This window comes from Naumovozyma castellii, chromosome 7 (genome assembly GCF_000237345.1).
Source record: "Naumovozyma castellii chromosome 7, complete genome".
Classification (NCBI taxonomy): domain Eukaryota; kingdom Fungi; phylum Ascomycota; class Saccharomycetes; order Saccharomycetales; family Saccharomycetaceae; genus Naumovozyma; species Naumovozyma castellii.
In genome coordinates this window covers 865-21694 of record NC_016497.1, presented here as the reverse complement: position 1 = coordinate 21694, position 20830 = coordinate 865, and the positions used below count along the sequence as shown (strand labels likewise).

General features: G+C 35.9%; 7 protein-coding genes across 7 annotated transcripts; 2 read left to right on the top strand and 5 right to left on the bottom strand.

The window, feature by feature from the left end:
• Nucleotides 1-468: 468 nt before the first annotated feature.
• TAO3 (Tao3p) lies at nt 469-7824 on the top strand (the record flags this gene model as incomplete). The annotated part of the gene is made up of 1 exon (XM_003677208.1): nt 469-7824. The coding sequence occupies one exon, from the start codon at nt 469-471 to the stop codon at nt 7822-7824; it is 7356 nt and encodes a 2451-aa protein (XP_003677256.1).
• A 94-nt stretch (nt 7825-7918) lies between these two features.
• ATG44 (mitofissin) lies at nt 7919-8204 on the bottom strand (the record flags this gene model as incomplete). Its single annotated transcript, XM_003677207.1, has 2 exons — nt 7919-8131; nt 8196-8204. 2 exons carry the CDS (start codon nt 8202-8204, stop codon nt 7919-7921), a joined length of 222 nt encoding a protein of 73 aa, XP_003677255.1.
• Nucleotides 8205-8309: 105 nt separating this feature from the next.
• Nucleotides 8310-8987, top strand: COA1 (Coa1p; the record flags this gene model as incomplete). The annotated part of the gene is made up of 1 exon (XM_003677206.1): nt 8310-8987. The coding sequence occupies one exon, from the start codon at nt 8310-8312 to the stop codon at nt 8985-8987; it is 678 nt and encodes a 225-aa protein (XP_003677254.1).
• Nucleotides 8988-9115: 128 nt separating this feature from the next.
• On the bottom strand, nt 9116-9916 carry AIM20 (Aim20p; the record flags this gene model as incomplete). Its single annotated transcript, XM_003677205.1, has 1 exon — nt 9116-9916. The coding sequence occupies one exon, from the start codon at nt 9914-9916 to the stop codon at nt 9116-9118; it is 801 nt and encodes a 266-aa protein (XP_003677253.1).
• Nucleotides 9917-10184: 268 nt separating this feature from the next.
• BNR1 (formin BNR1) lies at nt 10185-14129 on the bottom strand (the record flags this gene model as incomplete). Its single annotated transcript, XM_003677204.1, has 1 exon — nt 10185-14129. The coding sequence occupies one exon, from the start codon at nt 14127-14129 to the stop codon at nt 10185-10187; it is 3945 nt and encodes a 1314-aa protein (XP_003677252.1).
• Nucleotides 14130-16662: 2533 nt separating this feature from the next.
• NCAS0G00110 (uncharacterized protein) lies at nt 16663-17223 on the bottom strand (the record flags this gene model as incomplete). Its single annotated transcript, XM_003677203.1, has 1 exon — nt 16663-17223. The coding sequence occupies one exon, from the start codon at nt 17221-17223 to the stop codon at nt 16663-16665; it is 561 nt and encodes a 186-aa protein (XP_003677251.1).
• Nucleotides 17224-18259: 1036 nt separating this feature from the next.
• NCAS0G00100 (uncharacterized protein) lies at nt 18260-19078 on the bottom strand (the record flags this gene model as incomplete). The annotated part of the gene is made up of 1 exon (XM_003677202.1): nt 18260-19078. One exon carries the CDS (start codon nt 19076-19078, stop codon nt 18260-18262), a length of 819 nt encoding a protein of 272 aa, XP_003677250.1.
• Nucleotides 19079-20830: the final 1752 nt, after the last annotated feature.

Below are 20830 nucleotides of genomic sequence, written 5' to 3'. Positions count from 1 at the left end.
AGGAAAAGCAAGACCTTTCGTTGTTGTTGCCTCTTTTCGAAAGCATGCTTTTTAAATTCAGGTAGTACTGGATGTCTGTCAGTACTCTTGCTGAACACGCATGTAATTACAAAAGCCCAGAACACAAAAAAGACATAAAGAGGTACTTAGTTATATCTACAACTTCTTCTAGTATCCATTTAGTACCTATTTAAGCGGTTGTCCCTGAATTTATTTAACGGCGACACAAATATTATCGTTTGCGACGGCAGTGGAAAAGGTGGATTCTGATCTCATTGTTTAGATTTGATCTTAAACGGTACAGAAGGCATCAACAACAACAGAATCATAGCTGCTAGAGATTCTCAAAGTCAGTCCTGTTGTTTCGTCCTTTATTAACACACCAGACATATATAGTGGATCATATTTATTTTCATTATAAAGGTTCTAATTACTCAAGAAACGACCGCCACATTAATACATTCGCAGATGAACACCGGTTTCACGTTCCCTGCTCAAAGCAGTGATGATCATCCAAATAACCCACAGGATCATTTCGCAGGTACTAATACAAATAACAATAACAGTGACTTCATATTCCCCAGAAGTGCTGAGCATCAAGATGATATACAAGAATTTCATTTGAATCAACAACAAGAACACATAGTACAATACCCTCAAGATCCAATACACCACAACTTTGCAATAGATAACCCTAATATACCTGTAATTGCCATCCCATCACCGATTGAAATACCAGAAATGAATAATGACAGTGCAAACACAGCCCAAAGACAAACATCAACATTTTCAATGAATCATTCTCCTATCGGAATACCTGATGTGGCAGAATTGAGGACTCCAAATATTAATACATACATACAGCAAGAACCTGCTATCCCAGTTGAGAATGATAAAGCAATAAATACGAATATAAATTCGGGAATCGCAATTACCCCAACAGAATCAACAAATCAATCAGCAAGCGAAGAATATGTTACAAATCTACGACAACAAATGGCTACAGATTGGAAAAATCCTTCTGAATATGCCTTACATATATTATTTACTAAATTTATCAGGTTCGCAGAAAATAAATTGAATCTTTGCCTACAACATCCTTTATCATCAGAACCATCCATTGTAGATATAATCGGTGAAGGTGTAGATCCTGAATTCGATAATGTCATTGAATCATTGGGCCATGTAGCGAAGAAGAAACCAAAGCCTGTCATTGATGCAATGATGTTTTGGAGAAAGACAAAATCTGAAGCTGCTAATTTAGCATCCGATGAGCTAGAAAGATTATTTAGGGAATATGATATTGACCAGCAACTACTACAACAACAAGATAAAAAATTACAATCACCACAAAATGTGGAACCTCTCGGTCAGTTGCAAAATCAACCTAATATAAAACGTTCCAACTCAAAAATGGGATCATTACATCGTTCCACTTCGAGAAGTATAATGAAGACTATTACAAGTAGAAATGCATCCATGTCTGGAACAGGGGATGATTTACTCAAACACAAAAGAAACACGTCATCAAAATCTTCTAAATCATCTGTTGGAGGCGGTAGATTCTCCTCAGATTTTGAAAGATCAAGAGAAATTGACATGCTAATAGAAAAAACCAGAATAAATGCACTACAAGAGGACAGAAAATCATTGATAAGTATCTACATTCTCTGTAGGGTTCTTATTGAAATTGTGAAACAAACTCCTGAAGAAGGAGACGATGAATTGAATGATAAATTGGAAGAAATCGTCTTTACACAACTAAAAACAACAGATCCAATATCAGTTTCATCCAGCATAATTAAATCATCCAATTGGAACGCATTTGCCGAATTATTAGGTTATATGTCAGAGAAGAAATTTGTTTCTGTCAGTGATAGATTTATTTCCGATTTAGAAAAGATTCCCAAACATATTTCGTTAGAAATGGAACCCACCGTCCATCTTTTAATACTAGGTATGCGATATCTTCGATTAAAGAATTACCCATTGGAAAAATTTGAGGAGAGTGCTGATTTTATGGAAAGTTTATCTAAATTTTTTGCAAATACGACAAATTTATCCGTAAGACTGGCATACGCAGAAGTAACAAACCAGTTGTTATTACCAATGGCAGGGTCATTAACCGCAGAAGTGAATCATCCAACTTGGCTAAAAGCTATGACCCTGTTACTACAAACTTCTAAGAAACTACAGGCCGACAACAAATATTGGGCCAGTGGATTCAAACTCACAGTTTCCATCTTATGTGCATCTCCACCGAACTTATTTACTGAACAATGGATTACTTTAATTGAATCTAATATAAGCAAGATTAGAACAAAAAACCTCTTAGACCGTGTTATATTCGCTGTCGGAATTTCCAGACTAGTTTGGGTGTTTCTTTACAGATGTACTGAAACTTTAAATAACACAACAAGAACGTTAACAAATCTTTTGAAACTTTACTTAAACACCAAAAAGAAAGAGAACTGGATTACAACAGACTTAGAGTTAATAAATCCCCTATCAGATGTCCTCGTGTCTATCGGTTACCTACATCCAAATTTTTTAATGGAAAACGCTGTTATTCCACTCATTCGTCAATCGTTCAACGGATCATCTTTGGATAATATCAATTATGAAAGAATGCTGCTGGCTTTAAACACCTACAAGGGCTTCATAATGACTACAGAAAAACCTGAGTTTCCAGAGAACGATAGTAGGTATTATGAGATTAACTTGAATAAATTATCAATTAATCAAAATAAAACATTGAATATTAATAATGAGGAAGTTTGCAGTTACTTCAACAAACTGTTTATTCTCTTGGACTCGAATATAGGTTCTGAGGTTTGGTCTCCGGAGAATCAACACCAAAAACAACCATCTACACCGTTTAGCTCTTTTGGGTTCAATTTTTCTAATGACAATGAAAGTTCCATGAATAGAAATCTTAATATTGCCCTTTTTGCTACCGTTATTGAAGTCATCCCATGTTGTTTGTCTGTTTCCTCAAATATTCCATATAAATCAACAATTGAAATTCTTTCAAGGAATGCTGTACACGACGATCTACTGATAGCAACAAGTTGTCAAAATGCATTGAAATCACTTGCATCTAAAAAGAATCCATACACTTTGATAACGTGGTTTGCTAAATACTCCTTCGATTTCGATGAGAAAACTCAATCGAGCTATAATATGTCCTATCTATCATCGAAGGAATATAACAAGCTTGTTAATTTATACGTTGAATTGCTCGAATATTGGCTGGAAGAATTCCAAACTTCAAAAAACGAAGAAAACAAGAAAGGTACTGGACTTGACGGTATCCAATTGATACCAGTTGAATCTGAATCTGATTCATCCAGTGAGACTGAAAAAATAGAATGGAAAAATATTGCCACTGTTATTGAAGAAGTGGAGGGTAATGGTTTATTCTTTCTGTGTGCCCACGATTCAAAAATTCGTAGGCTAGGTATCCAGATATTAAGAATTATTTCTAATTTTGATAGGGCAATGGCTGAAAAGACAGTAAGTATATCAGGCAGCCACTCCCGTTCATCATCATCTCATTTTGTTCCAGATCAAGGTACTCGTTTAATAGATCTTCTAGAGGATACTGATGTCATATCATTAGTGGGATCGTACAAATCTTCTTTAAGTTCAGCAGAGAAAGGCAGGTTAAGCAGATTAAAATCGAAGTACAAAAAAGGGTTACTCTCAAAACTTGCCCAATCAGAATATGGCGTTGATACAGCTCTATGGCAGAAAGCCTTCCCAAAATTGCTGGCTCTAATTTTTAAGAAATGCCCAATTACCATGGCTTTATGTCGCTCCATTATATGCATTCGTTTAGTGCAGGTTCATGAAATTGTTTTGCGCATAGCTAAAGACAAGAATGACATGAAGCAAGAGAATGGTTCTCCTGAAAGTATAATAAACCAATGGAGAATCTATTTGATTGCAGCTTGCACGTCGTTAACTTCTACGAGCGATCAAAAATTACACATTCCAAATAATAACATGCAGCATGGAAGGAAAAAAAGTCAACAAATCTTTACTGTTCAACATCAAAAAATTAAGTCTGCGAAATCCATCTTTAAAATGGTATTACCGCTTCTTAATTCAAAGAACTCTCTTATACAGGTGGCCATTATTGCAGGATTAAGTTCAATGAATGTGAATATATACAAAACTTATATCGAAAGCATTGATAGTATTCTAGGTGGGTGGAACGAAAAGAGTTCAAATAATGGATTGCGAATAGAAATGTTTCATATTCTGACTATTCTTAGTGATTTTCTCAAGGACCCGCTTATTTATAATGATACGTGGATATTGAAAAAGATATCCTCATTTTTAAGGAACACAAAATCCTTTTTAGAAAATGACACTGTCCAGTATTCATACGAGTATCAACGCCTACGAAGCTATTTTGCATCTTTATTAAAAAGTTATTACTCTACTATCAGGGAGCATCCACTGATCGAGGAATTATTTCCATTCCAAGCTAGAACTTCATGCTTCAATTATTTGAAAGAATGGTGTGGTTACGGTGAGTTTGCCCATGTTGCACGAGACCGTTACGAAATTATGATCCGTAAAACAGAGACAGACCACGATAAAACTGCAATTTCTACGGGAATTGAGTTTCAAAAAACTAAATTGGAAATGCTTACTCTTGAGACCATGGCAGTACTATGTTCTGATCCTATCACCGAGACAATTGAAGACCTTCCGAATATACCTATCGTCATATCTTTCGATACCACCGCATTACTGTCTTGGATTGAAGCATTATTCAATGCAGATAATGAAACCGTAAGAGCTTTAGGTGTGACAACATTAGAAAACCTTCTGGAAAAAAATAAAGACAATGTTAAGTTATTCAAAGATGTGGGCCTTCAATGTGTGTCTCACCACAATAATCCAGCAGTTGCTGTGCTTTATTATACAACTTTATGCAAATCAGTTTTAAAATTGGATGAATTAATTTTGGAAGAAGATGAACTGGTTTCTCTAGGGTTATATGGATTGGTATCTGATAAGGAAGATACAAGAACTGATGCAGTTGCTCTTCTCTCCGCTGTAGAAACTAAATTACACAATTCATCTTATACTAAAGTCTTCAGGGAGAGGCTTGCAAATTCTTCAAAGACAGTATACAAGTCTACCGCAAAGGAGATATCTAGCATTTTTGCAGAATTACTTTCTCAAGATTTATGTCTACGTATATTTTCAAGCATGACCAGAATATTAGATCTATTCACTTTTGAGACGAAACGAGATTTGTTAGTCCTAATGGTTCCTTGGGTGAATAAATTTGTTCTAAAATCGATAGATGAAATTGATACTTTCATGGTTTTAAATAATATGTTTTATATTACTGTTGACCTGAACGATAGTCTTCCCAAGGAAATAGAAGAAGTATGGATTTCGTTAGGGAAGGGCAATTCCTTCCAGAATATCCATGTTTCGTTAGAATATATTATTCAATCTTCCATGAAACACAAGAACCCAAATTTTGTTCAGTGTGCGAGAGATGTTGTGTTGTACCTTTCTAATGTTCCGGGAGGGATAGGTTTAATGGACTCTTTACTCAGTAATCTCGACCCAAAATCCATGATTCCAAATCCTAATCAACAAATCCTAGAACCCAAGAGCCATGAGGACGTCTTTTTTATTGGAAATATATGGGATCGTCTAAACTACCAAGGCAAACATATCATATTTTCGAAAACTCAACTATCCATAATTTTTCTGGTAAATTTGCTCACAAACCCAAGTGAGTCAATAAAAACTAAAATGCCATCATTGATACATATCTCCCTTTGTTTATTGGATCATTATGTGCCTCTTATTCAAGAATGTGCATCTAAAGTCCTTTGCAACATTATCTTTGGAGTTGCTCCAACTCACCCGAAGGCAGAGGAGATTGTGGAAATTATAAGAGACAGAACCTTACTTTGGTCATATGATAATCTTGTGAAGGATAAAGGAGGCGCCCGCTCACCAAAGACCATGGACCCACTAGTCAGAAATATTGTTACAATCTTTTCGGACATACCAGGTTTTCAAATGGATTGGCAAAAGGTTGCATTAAAATGGGCCACCACATGTTCTGTAAGACATGTTGCTTGTAGATCATTTCAAATATTTAGATCTCTTCTGACATTCCTCGATCAAGAAATGCTAAAAGATATGTTGCATAGATTATCGAATACAATATCGGATGAAAACACAGATATACAAGGGTTTGCCATGCAAATCCTTATGACCTTGAATGCAATAATGGCAGAACTTGATCCAACAGATTTGATTAGTTTCCCTCAATTATTTTGGTCGATTACTGCTTGTCTAAGTACTATTCATGAACAAGAATTTATCGAAGTACTGTCATGCATTACCAAATTTATCTCTAAAATTGATTTAGATTCGCCAGATACGGTACAATGTTTAATTTCAACATTTCCCTCAAATTGGGAAGGGAGATTTGATGGTTTGCAGCAAATAGTAATGACTGGGCTGAGATCATCCAATTCGTTTGAGATAACTCTTAAATTTTTAGATAAATTAAATTTACTAAAGGATAGCCAAATTGTTGCTAATCCAGAATCCCGTTTATTGTTTGCTTTAATTGCCGATTTACCAAGATTCTTACATGCTATGGATAGGAAAGATTTTTCCAATGTACAAACTGCTACAAGTTCATTAATAGCACTGGCTAACGCAAATAACCAACCTTCCTTATCAAGATTAATTGATTCATTGGCTAAGAATAAATTCAGGTCCAAACAAGATTTCTTAAGCCAAGTTGTCAGTTTCATATCTGGAAATTTTTTCCCAACATTTGCTGCAGAGACATTGACCTTTTTGTTAGGTTTATTGTTAAATAAGATTGATTGGATTAAAATCCAAACCTTAGAGATATTAAAATATTTATTTCCCCTAATTGATTTGAAGAGACCTGAATTTTTGGGTGTTGGTGCTGATTTAATTTCTCCATTATTACGCTTGTTACTTACTGAACACGATTTTTTGGCATTAGAAGTACTTGATGTTATACCTAATGTTTCAGGAAGTAAAATGGATAAAGACGTGCTAAGGATTAGTATGGGGAACAGGGACATTAAGAACAATAATAACATGAGTACTACATTATTTGGTTTACCGGAACCCAGTGGTTGGTCAATTCCAATGCCATCATTCACTGCAGCTACAACGAGACATAACGTTCATGCAGTTTTTATGACATGCACGGAGACAACAACAGAAGAAAATGCAATAGACGAGCCAGAAAACATGGATGATTTGGTTGAGTTCCATGCAGATGGGGACTATGGTCTCACCAGGGTGGATACTAATACAGATTATGGTCTTGCTAGAGTCGATACCAGCAATGATTACGGTTTAGCAAGAATTGATACGAACGAGACAGCATCAGTAGCGGAGGAAAAAGATGCCTCTTTGAGCCACATGTGGGCTGAACTAGATAATTTAGACAGTTTCTTTACGAAGGATACAGCATTAAACACGATAACCTCGAACTGGAAACAAAAGCTAGCTGAGGAACCAACTCCAGTGAGAAATAAGAATGTTTACAATCTAAGATCACCTGCGCAATCAATGCTTGGAGTTGTTTCTTCAGCGAAAAGTAAGAGTATGGAATCCCCTCAAGATAGTTTATTCAGATTTGAAGATTTTGTGAGAACTTCATACAAGAGTAATAGAAGAAAGTGGCAGTACCATAGACAACATCAACAATTGTTGTCCAAGACCATTCATGAACAATCACCACAATACAGGAATACATCCTCTAGTCCATATGCCGGTAAATAAATAGTAGACAATTGCATATAAATACATTTTAAGAATATTCATTCAACATTTAGATAACTTGTATACATTGATTATATAAATACATGGTAGTCCTTCATTTTCTTTCAAAGTAGCTGGAGGATCCACATGAGGCCACGGAATAATCGTAGACAGACTCCCCCATTTTTAGGTACCTGCGGGAATAGTCTCTTGCTGTTTGGTTCTCAATCGTTTCCAATTTGAAGGCTAATCCAGTATTTCGTTTGATTCCGGCCAAACACGTCGATACGAGAACAAGGTCAACAGACACATGTATCACTTTACCAAGCTATTTTCCTCAATGTTAGTGATCACAGAACTTGACATAATGGATCCCTTGGTTCCATACATACGAAGGTCATCTCGCTTTGCAGTTAGTTGGTTATTTATCCTTCCTTGAGTGAATGAATGGGACATCGGTGCAATTTCTTAACTGCGCCTTTTCGATTTTAATTGCTTGACAGGGGATGAAAGAAAACAAGTGTGCTTTGTTTATACTTATAAGTTATCGCAGACGATACGGGTCAAACTACTTAGATAATACCTTAGACTCTCGAAACATGTTGAGATCATTTACTCCTGCACTAAGGAATGTCTTCTTGAAGAGATCAATTCCAACACAACTGTCTGCTGTGCGTTCCCTGGCTACCATTACTGCCGATGCATCCAGCAGATCCACTCAAGAACCAGATTTGATATTGAAGGACAAAGAGAGACCTTTACGAATAGATAGGGACTTGCCAGATCCAAGAGAAGATAGGGCTAAGCAAATTATGGGATTTGTCGGGTTTTCAATCGCCATGACTGCATCTCTGGCATTAATCTTCAATTATGAAAAGACAGAATCACCAATTATTGAAACAAGTCTATACCAATTACGTAGGTCTCCAGTAACAAAGGAATTACTGGGCGAAAATATTGAGTTTTCGGGTATTATTCCATGGGTCTATGGTGAATTAAACCCCGTTAAAGGGAAGATTAATATAAAATTCTATATTAAGGGCGATAATAAAGTTCCTGGGGTTGTTAGACTAGTTGCTGACAGAGAGAATAGAGCTGAACAGTTCTTGATTCATGAATGGAGTCTTACCGTAAACGATAAGCAATTCGACTTACTTACTGAAAATACCATTACGGTGGAATGAACAATATAATTATATCTATCTCTCTTTTGTAAATACTACCAATGAATACTAAAAAATTAAACAATTTGTTTTGAATATAGATGAATATTTATTTGCTTGTATAAGTTGGATTTATTACACAAATAATGTTATGAACGATCCACGTTATTAATCTCTATATCGGAACTCCCATCGTCAATAAGGGAAAAATGGAGAGGAGAGGCATTAACCTTCTGTTGCAAAGTATTAGATATACGTGTAAACATATGCTTTTCTGAAATGCTTGTTTCTGTTGGGACTTTTGGGAAGTTGCACTTATATAGATTGGAACTAGATTCTCGACCGGGATAAAATGAACCGAAATCTTGGCTATTGATATTCTTGAGGAGGGAATTCTTGTCACGATTAGTGGACTTCGATACACCCTTCTGTTTTTGAGCATCTGCACCCGAGGGAATGTTATCTACAAATGGAATCATTTGATCATACACATTTAAAAGAGAATCGTTAACCGGAACATTTAGGGACGATTGACAGGAAACTTGAGGTGTGTGTTCATTACTTGCTTGCAGACTATTTATGTTTCGACGGTAAGCAGGAATAAAATATTTCCTCTTATCATTAGATGGATTTTGGACCAGAGCTATTGGTTTGCTATTTTCTATGACTTCATCGTCAGAGGAGCCTGTAACTTCATTTTCTGTATTTCTTGTTTCCTTCTTAAGTATAGTAGGATCTGATAAAGTGCTTGATAAATCTTGTAGGGATTGGTACACGTCAAAGTTAATCAAAATATCATCGTTATTTATGGCATTTTCGAGATCTCTATCTCGTTCGTATTCGTTTGTAAACCTTCTCTGTAACCTTCCCCAAAATACAAGTGCAATTAAAAAGGCTACAGCTATTGGAATCCCAACAGCACACCCAACAGCAACTGAAAGTGAACTCATGCGATCGACCAAAATATAATCGAGAATTTGGTTGTTACACAAAAATGGTAGATGGCTTAGGTATCCATAAAATTCAAATGTGAGAAGGAATCAGTACAATATTATTCTACTGCAGATATGGATGACTGAACAACAGGTAAACGGTATGTTTTTCTATGCACCTCGAAGGATCTTGAAAGGACCTTCTTGTGTTATTTTTGGCAACCATTGATCGAAAGTTCTATGCAGCACAATTTTTTTTTTTCATGCGGCATCTGCAACTCCGAAATTAGATGTTTTGTATGTCATTTAACATAGCCTGTGTCCTCTCTAACAGCTTTTCATCACCAGTTACCGTTTTGTTCTCCTTCTCCTCGTCCGGTACGGGAAGTGATTCGCCAGACTTGATCGTCACTACTTTAACGCTCTTTCGCGTACGTAAGGGTTCTGGCTTCTTATCGACTCCACGAAGTTGAGCAAGCAAGGAGTCTACCGCAGTGTTTTCACCATCAATGTTATCGGTACCCGAGTCTACATCACTATCTTTCCGTGTCGAAGCCTCCATAATCTTCTTTCTCTGGGCATATACTCTTTCAGCTTCTTCCCTTTCCATATTCTCCTTCGCACATTTCTTAAATAGAGTTGAAAATTCCACAAAAGTTTGGAAAAATACACTTTTGGATTCTACATCAGTTGGATCTTCACCATAGTATCTCATTACTTTTTCGAAATCGTTATTACTCAACTTAAAATGATCACCTAACAGTTCTCCTTTTGTTCTGGCCCTATTTATCTTATATTTCACTTTTTTCAAAATTTGATCATCTGGATGTAGTTTAAGAGGATCTGACAATTTACCTTTGGTAATATTAAACACCATTTTGTCAATCTTGGAACAAAATTCTTCACATTGTAGAGCAACTTGATCCATTGATATTTTACCTAGTTCCTCCACTTTGTGAAGGTCATCAATAAATCCATAAACATCCGCATAATGAATTCGAATTACCCTTTCAATGTAATGTAAGAATGATACATTATTGTCATTGTTGGATTTAATAAAAGCCAATTTATTTAACGCACTTAACCTAATACCGGACACCGGTCTAGTATTCATGAAATTCCCAATTTCAACAATGATGTAGAGGAGGTTTTTAAATCTTTCGGAATGGTATATTCTTTGTAATGCATCATCAATCTTTTGCAGTTTGTAAAGTAAATCATAATAATCCTTTTCATAGGTACATAAGAGTAATAAGCATTGAGATCTTTCATTCCAGTACGATCTTAAATTAAATGATAGTTTCAAAAATATCTTATCTGCTCTTTGCAACTCGTCTGGATTTTTAGTCGGTACTGATTCAGGATTCATATAATCAGTGCTATATGGTGTCAAATGTCTTACTAAACTTGGATTAATATGCGTCATTTCCTCTTTACAAAAAAATTCTAGGACACTGACATTTTCAAGAATATCATCGTCACAACGTAAAACTTTTGAAACCAGCTCATCTTCTGACAATTGGACAAATATATGCAAATTAATACCAAATTGTTGAGCCAAGTCTCTCGATAAAAATGAAATTAATTCAGTACTACTGGAGACAACTTTCTTCTTTTTCATTATTACAGATACATTCTTCATCTTAAAAATATCCTCAATTTGCTTAAATATACCCATATGGCGAAGCTCAGTAACAGTTTCTTCTCTCTCCTGCTCGTTATCCCAAAAGGTGTTTTCAATATCTTCAATTTTTTCCCAATGAATCTGTTTTATTTTCTTTGTCTCAGATAGTTTAGGTACGGGCAGACTATTCGAAACATCAGGTAATGGTGGTGCCGGGGGAGGAACAATGCCTGGGGTACTATTTGAAGAAAATTGTGGTGGAGGAGGTGGTGGAGGAGGTGGCGGTGGTGGAACAGTTGAAGTATTTGCGTTTTCAGTTAAAAAAGGCGGAGGAGGACCAGGAGCCGTTGGTATATTTCCATTTAAGAAAGGTGGGGGAGGCGGAGGTGGTGGCGGAGGAAGTTGTTGCTGTTCTGGTAGAGTTGTTGTACTTTCTTGTCCAAACGGTGGAGGAGGTTGTGGAGGAAATTGAACAATCGGTGAAAGAAGTGTCGATGTTAAGGAAATACTTGAATTAAAGATATCTGAGTTAGAGTTGGAAAAATCAGAGTCTACTGAAAAGGAATCTGCTATGGTTTCACGAGACCCCATCTCAGTTGAATAAAGTCTAGAATTTTTGATATTAAGGGTCGGGGAACTTGCAGGAAACTGAAGTAAATGATCATCAGAGGAATGATCTTTTAAACTAGTTGGTGGATTTTTTATCAAAGATGATAACGATTCCATTCGGTGGCTTTTCAGTAAGGAAATTGAAGGATTGCGTTTAAAATTCTTGTCTTTTTCTTCAGGATGATTCTTCATGTTTATAAACACTGAGGAAAGCTTTTTATTAGATTCGTTATATCTATTATGGGCAACGTACTGATCATACTTGCGTTTCTCTTCTCTTAGACTATCTTCCAATGACTTAGCTTTTAATATCAGTTTTTCCTGTTCTCTATCCTTCGATTCCAATAGATCTGTTACTTGTTTTAGTTGATCGAGAATATCGCTCTTATCCATTGTCTTTTCATTACGTAGTTTAGTTAATTGATTGGATAGTATGTTCATTTGACTTTGCTTCTCATCTAATTCCAACATTGCCCTCTTTGCAATTTCGTCCGATTGTAATGAATCCATCAAATTATTAACAGATTCCTGGAAAAGTGTTTCTGGATGCTCATAATGGTTATGGTTTGAATTATCCAGAGAGTATTGTAAAAATGATTCCATGAACTGCAACAGTTTCGAAGACTCTGAATAAGTCTTTTTGTTCACTGATTTTAATATTAGATCTAGCAAAGAATTTATTTGTGGTTCCAATTGAGTATTACTCGTCAGATTAGTTAATTGCTGTAATATCGATCCATATGGACTATCGATATGGACTCCAGATTCTCTTGAAGTTACTTCTAAAATATTTTCTTCTGTATCCTTGAATAACTTAACTTGTTCTTGTATAACATTGCAATCAATATCTTCTAATAGATATAGTAAAGTATAAACCTCACTCCTTTTCAATTCAGCTAATATATTCTTTTTAGTAGTAAAGGATTGGAAACCTTGAACAATTGAGTTAATAAGAAAGAGCATAGATGAAAAATAATCTGATATCAGCATGTCCATTTTGGGGAAGAATAACGAAGCATTCACATCGTTGACTTCAGTTGTTGCCTCTTCGGGGCTGGAAAGTAGTTTTGATGAATTTGTCAACCATTCAGCTATATGTGGCCTCAACTGCTTCCAAACCACCTCATAACCGGAATGGTTATCAATGTAAGTTAACAGCAGTAGTATATCTGAGGCTTGGAGACGACATCTTAAAGATGTTGACTCTGAGGAGACTAGCGAACATAAATATGACAGTAGTTCAGGATAATCAAGCATGGATATTCTAATATCGGCATTATTCATCATCGTTTTGAAACATCGGAGAAACACATACAAGTCATCTTTACCAACTTGTGGAATCCACTTTACTAAGATTTCAATCTTTCTCCGATTATGGAATATTTGACATATATTAGTTTGACGTAACATTCTTTCCAGTTGATATAGGCTTTTAGAAAGGTTTTTTGGAGAAGCGACAAGAGTATTCAGTTTCTTAATTGCATTTTCTACATCTTTGGTTGGAGGTAGACTCGAAGTTGTCGTCTCTGCATCAGTTTGATTCATCTTGCATATCAATTCCCATTTCCTTTTATATGTCATTGTCTGTAAATTCTTTTGGGCAGAACCCCAAAAAAAGGTACCACCTTCCAGTAGTTCATTAAAATATTTATCTATTGTCTCGTTGGTGGGGAGGTTCTTTGGATTAAATTGTTCTTTGGAGTTGCTTGTTTCTATGCGATTAGATGAATTGTGAGCGTGAACATCATCAGCTGAAAAATTCTTGTTCTTCATTTTAAAAGAATAACGCGTGAACACTTGCGATTGTGACTTAGATGTTTGAAGTCCTTTTCCAGCCAAAGTTAAGCCGGTGTGTACTAATTCTTCAGTATGGGTCCCCTTGGTTTCTTGAGTTTCTAGAGGAATTATCTTTCGGTTGATCATTTTAAAGTGTGATTCGGCCTTAGGATAGGTATTTGGGCTTTTTTGATTTTGTAAAAGTGATAACCGCTCATCCATGCTATCTATGCCGTTTTATCTACTTTTATTGTTTGAATATTGGAGCTTTTATGGTGTTATTCGTTGTTAAGAAGGGAGGTTCTCAGTAAGACCATCAGCGTTTCAAATGTAGCAATTTCATTATTTACGCGACGCGAAACTACTCGACGAGACACGTCAATGTTTTAAAGTTACGTAAGATCATTTTATTTTGATTTACATTCTACAAATATATAACACGATATGGAAATTCTGGGAAAATTTGGGGCTAGAAGTTGTCTATGAATGCATCTGTTTGAAAGTGTACCTGACATATGCTGAATATTATGTCCATGATGGCTATACTTCTGAAGAAATTCTTTTTATTGGTATTCAAATATTGAATATTTCTCTAAGCATCTACCAGACATCTAGCGGAACAGAACGGTTGCATGGATCAAGGGTTGAATCAATCTAAATTATTGATATAACTTTACCTGAAGGATTCAGTCATGATGAGCATTCGACTAGGAAAAGATCTTTATCCCGACTTGAAAACATAACTTCAAAGTTACAAAATGTATTAAGCAATCCAGTAATTGTTTCCCAGAATGGAACTCTCAACAGCAATGTTGATACCTCCCTTAACAGTAATTTACAATTAGCCGTTGAGCATAATAATTAGACCGATTTTGCTGAATTATTTGCGCATCAACCTATTCAGGAACTCGTCCCTTATTATCAGGTTACTGAAAGTATTGTCATCTGTAATAGAGATATAAGCTTCGTTAACCGAGAAAAACTAACAAGGAAACATGCTGCAAATGTGCAGAGAGCATATAACAAGCGACCATCCTAAAGTCATCATGATGGCCAATCGATAATTCCCAAGTTTAGTGAGAATATCCAAATCTGATTACTATATCATTTGGAAATTTTGTCTGGAATAGAGTATTCACAGCCCTAATGATTTCTTAAAATGGTATAAATCACGTGCCTAGCATAGACTTAAAGAGACAGAGAAGTGGAAGTAATAAGCAACAACGCAGTTGCGTCAAGACTTATAGAGTAATACGCACATATGAGGGAGAAGCTCAGATAGTTTCACCTAGCACCTAGTGTTGAAGGTAACAGATTACCACCAGAATAGAAATATTTGATAACATGTACTGGATCTGTGTGTTGCTACAGCATGTGAAACATCGCCGTACGAGCCACATAACTGATAATCAACTACGAAGTTAAAAAGCGTCACTGAAAGAAAATATTTTGTCGAAGCAAGATTATGTTAGAGAGTTTTTAAAAGGAGGACAGTCTATGCAATTCATAGTTTATATTTTCCCTTTTCTATGTACTTTCAAATAGATTCTTACATAGAAAACAACAAGCTTTACCTAGCAAAACCCGAGCATTAACAGTTACATACTTCTAACTGTCATTACACTATTACGTCTTCATCTGATAACAATTCTACTGCTTCTGTCCCAAATGCTGGCGCGGACGCTCCTTTGAGTTCTTCCCAAAACATATTTCTTAGAGGCGGAACGCTAAGAAGCAGGAACAGATCGAGACTCTGTGACCTTTAAATATATTAACACAGCGATTGTGAGCGGATTCTTTCTGTAATCTTCATTCCAAGATGATGGAACTATTTGTAATTGTTGGGTTTTTGCAGTAATTGTATAGTCAGCACGGGGAAGTACATTAGTCATAACATTATCTGGACTGACTAAGTATTGTAACTCGAAATCATATTCAGCTAATTTGTCCAACCAAAGCAGAACTTTTCTTACAAGTTCTTTCATCTTTTGTGAGGTTAGCAAACTACTTACCACCTACATCCTCAAAGGTATAATATTGCGAATAATGATATTGTACTTCCGTAACTGGAGAAACCACTATGGTGATCAACGGTCTATACTCTAATACTTCACACGCCCTTGTATAATTTTACACATCCAATAATATGCTTCCTGCAGGACAGTACTTCAAGTAAATCCATCCATGCTCTCTGTACTAACATTCTTTTCAACCGTTCCATCATTCTGCACAATACCACTTCTCCAACACTGGAATCTACACGGCACAGAACCTTCCATCCTTTTTTGCCTTAACAAGGTTAAAATTCAAAACATCTATTGCTCACTGCAAGCTCTCACAACCAAGATGGCAGAGAGTTCGTCATCACTGTTTCTTTCCACACCTTATTACCCTAAGTCATTGATTAATAGTGGACTAATGGCAAGTACCAAACACTACTTGAGGTAGTAATACTTCAATAAAACTTAATGCTTTGATTTTATTTCTAAAGCTGTAGAATTTCCTTTTACAGAACGCCGATAGACACAATACCGGTTGCAAACTGAATTTATCAACTTTGGTAAGCAACTTAATATAATTATTGAGTAAAATATTTGCCCAATGCCATGAACTACAGTTATTATGTCATTTTGACAAAATCCACCAGGAGAGTCTTTAGGATCCGCTACACATGACTTGTATGCGTTCTTAATTTCAGTAGCCCTATCAAATATAATCCAATCTGCAATAACAAGAGCTGCCCAGCATGCAATTTTTAACCAAACTGGCAAATGTCTACTGAAGTATCTGCATATTCTATGAATCCCTGCAAATCCATAAGTGTAAAAGGTAAATGCAATTCTATCCAGAATCGAGATAATTGAATTAGTACCTTCCTTTTTTGGCTGCTTAAACCACGAATGAAACTGATTGATCTTGATGAGTACCACCCGACAAATCCAATGATCAAATTAAGAACCACACTCTTTATGGCAGTTTTTACGTCATCTTCACAAGATCCACCAGGGGGGTCTTTGTGCCTTGCCATGCATGATTTGCATGCGTTCTCAATATCGGTAGCTGTATCAATTAAACCACCATCGCCAGCAATGAAAGCTCCCCACCATGCAACTTTCACGTGGATTGGATCTGCCGCATTGAAATAACCGTATATCCACCGGGCTGATGTCATAAATATCGAATAAAATGGAAAGGCTCGTTCTTTTAGAATCGAAACAGGGAGATCAGCTTTTTTTCCCTCTTGGCCCTGCAACATATCGCATGCTACTGCTATGGCTAACAACGCGGCAATGCTATAGGCTGCTAACAGTTTCATAGCAATGGTATACTGAGTGATATCGTCACGCTTATTTATATGGAGAGCATAAAATGTTTGTTTCGAGACGCTTAAATAAGAACGCGTTATTTATACAATCGAGTCCGAACGAGAATAGCTCTGGATAGTTTTTAGCAACAGTTGCAGATACTCCGCGCATTTCCCTGAGAAAAGAGTGTAGTATTTGTTTTTTCAGCAAAAATCCAAACTTTGCATGGGCGGAAATATAGCAGACCCAATCAACATATATAGGTACGTGGTGAGTTTAATAGTGGGACCCAGGTGTTTGGGCGTGCCGGACCTTCTCTCCGTGGTTCTCCTTTCACACATTTCGGAAAAATGTGTTATGTGTTGTTTCAAGGGAATGAGTATTGGACTGGAAAGAATAATAATCTTAGTAAAGTAGTTGATCTAGTATTTGTTATAACAAAAAATTACTAGATGTTAAGTACACAGTGTAGTTGCGTTTTTGAATCGAATGGTTTTTTATCATCTTTTTAGCTCATTAACTTCGACCAAAAAAATGTCAGGTAGATTTCGATAAGCTCATCCATACCTAATTGTAGTTTGTGAGACTTATAGGATGGATTGACTGTATTAGCTGAGATACTAAGGGTAGACCTGATTAGTCACTCAGGGTAACCGCGTCATTGAAGAATCTTGATCCAACCCATGGAGCGTCGTCGTTGTCGACCTACCATTCAACTTATCATGAGGAAGTTGGTATCAGTGGGAACCCGTTAGGTAATTATCATAAATAGAGCCAAGCTTATATATTATTCTTGAACGTATATCTAATTTGATCTAGTTACTCATTTAGGGTTGTTTATTCATTAAAGAACCCTTAACAAACAATGCCAACACAAAAAGATGTTACAGTAAGAGAAATATATAATAATAAAGTACTTTTTATACTTTATTTAATTAGGATACCAAAGATAATACAGCACTTTTTTTTTCGTCAACTATTAAAAGCATAGGGGTAGGTACTTCGTATTCAATGTTTTATACTATTTGTGCAAAGTTGTAATAAAAATTATTTAATATCAGCAGGTAATGGCTGCTCAACAATTTTGTGGGCCTTATCAACATAAGTGAAGTCTCTATAGTGGTAAGCCATGTAATTTGAGTGGATCATGTTATCGTACCATTTAGCTAGCAAATGGTGCCGGTCCCTCCATTCCTTATCAAACATTGAATGGAAGCCAAGTGTAAAACTCGAGGAACTAACTAAGTCAGCCAAGGTAACCGCATCACCTGTTAGATATTTATGTTTCGTTAACTTCTCCTCGAACAATGGATACATGGTTTCTAACTTCTTTTGAGCATTCCGCGTTGTTACATCATCAATTGGTATTGTTTTTAAGTCGTGCAAGCAGTAGTAGCAGAATGCATTTAGAAAATCGGAAGTACAGAAGGAACAAATCATTATTATTATTTCACTTTGGAGAGCGTAATTATCGTTTGATCCCAAGAGTTGCTCAATTTCCCCCTTTTGGCCACTTTTCCTGATTAAATAATGATTAACAGCCATCTGTTCAAAATATCTATGGCCGTCGGCGGTAATTAGGGAGGGGACAGTTCTAACAGGAAATCTTTGGCAAAACCTTTCCCAATCGTCGGTAATTTCAACATTATCAATATCCAACTTGAAGTATCTCAGTAGGCAGTCAGGGGCAATTGGTCTTGTAAATTCAGCGTGGGTGTAAAGGATAGTACGCTGGTTTGTCATTGGATTTTGCTTTTGACATGCTAAGTGTCTTGAAGTGATTTCAGGTGCATTATTCAAAAAACAAAATCTCGGAGTGAATTGTTTTTTTCTTTCTTGGTGTGTTGAAGTTGAATAGTCACTCATTCATTATTCAATTCGAGACAGTGTCATTATACCGGACTCCATTAGGTTCCTAGTTCGAGAAGTCGATGGAAGAAGTCTGTCAAAAACTTGACCATTTCCGATCATGTTATGGACCAATATACTAGATGTAAGGATATTCACGAAATGCAATTAATACCAAAGATCTTAGAGATAACCATCCAGACGCAGGCCTTATCCCATTTAAGTCGGAATTACTTTTCAAGCATATGCAAACCATTCACATACAAATTCTATCGCCAAGATTATAGGTGGTTTAAAATTAATTCAAAGTCATCAAGAAGGAACAGGAATAATGGCATACCCTTCACAGGCATTCGTTTATCTTTTAATAGCGGCCCTACAAAATATTTACTGCTGGGCCAACCATGCCGAACTGTTCTTTGGGATATTGTGTTATCAATTCATGTTATGAATTAAGCTTTCAAAAGTTCACCATAGTAGAAACCAATTGTTTAAATAGCTTTTTCAAAATACTGGTATTTACCTCTATTGAATCACATATTAAGTTCAAAACATTGATGAAACATCGGGGCATAGAAAAACCATTAATTTCGCCCGTAATAATAGGCATATCTGAGTGTATATATTACCACACTCTGATAACTGAGCTCCTATTGAAAAATGTGTATAAAGAGTTTTGGAAGGAACAATCTGGCTATGGTACGTTGGGAAAAAGTGTACGTAATGTTAAAAGATATTTGGAAATCTGTCGGCCCCATTCAAAACGGAAAATTATAATTATTTGCAGGGAGACTGAGGCAGCAGATGCTTTGAGTGCAATGCTGGGAAATGATGCTGTTAAAGTTACCGAGGAAACTGCATTGAATGATAGGCTTAATATAGTCCGAGATTTCCAGGAGCAAAATGAATGTAAAGTTATCATAGGAACAAAAATACTGGCTGATTTAGAAGATGTCCAAAATGTTTTCATGGTACTGTTAATGGATTATGTACCATCAATCCGCGATTTTGTTAAATATGCGTCAATGGTAACGGAAGAAATTGGGATAATTAGCACTATTTTCTGTGATTCTTCATTTGACATAGATTCGATGACCTTGGATTGCCCAACGAGTCAAATAAAAAAATATTACAATATAAAGAACCCCCAGCCATGCAATTGTTGTAATAAGTTTAATAATGATGTTAAGGAATTACTATTCAAATTACATGGCAAATAGTAAACCATCTTAGGCCCACTTATTTATATCGCGAAGACCAAAGTTATATCCTCATCGGAATTTTCTAGCCTATAAATAAGAAGACCATGTAATTTAAATGCAGTGTGCTAGTTATCATATTTAATATAGTCATCATTTTAACTTTAGTATAGTGTATCCCGTGCTTTATAACAATAAACTTTCTTTTTAACGTTGAGTTATTAGATAGTTTGTAGATATCTTTTTTTAATAAAGCTCAAAAATATAACATTATTCGGTCTTGATTTCGTATGTTATCTTTGTTTCATTTCTTTTATAAGAAGATGTCCAATTATTACTTTAAGGTAGTGTGCAAATGGAACTACATTGATCTTGTTGGTTGAATAAAGCCACTGGAGTAGCATTCCAAAAACACTTTAAAGTATCAAATATGTGTCTTGCATAGTCAATAGCAGCGAGATGTGAAAGTGGGTTTCTTCTACCAGGCCAAGGTATTCCTATCTTATTATTAAATGTGGTGTTGAAATTCCATCAATTCTTATAGTCATTGCACTTGAGTTGCTCCATTTCT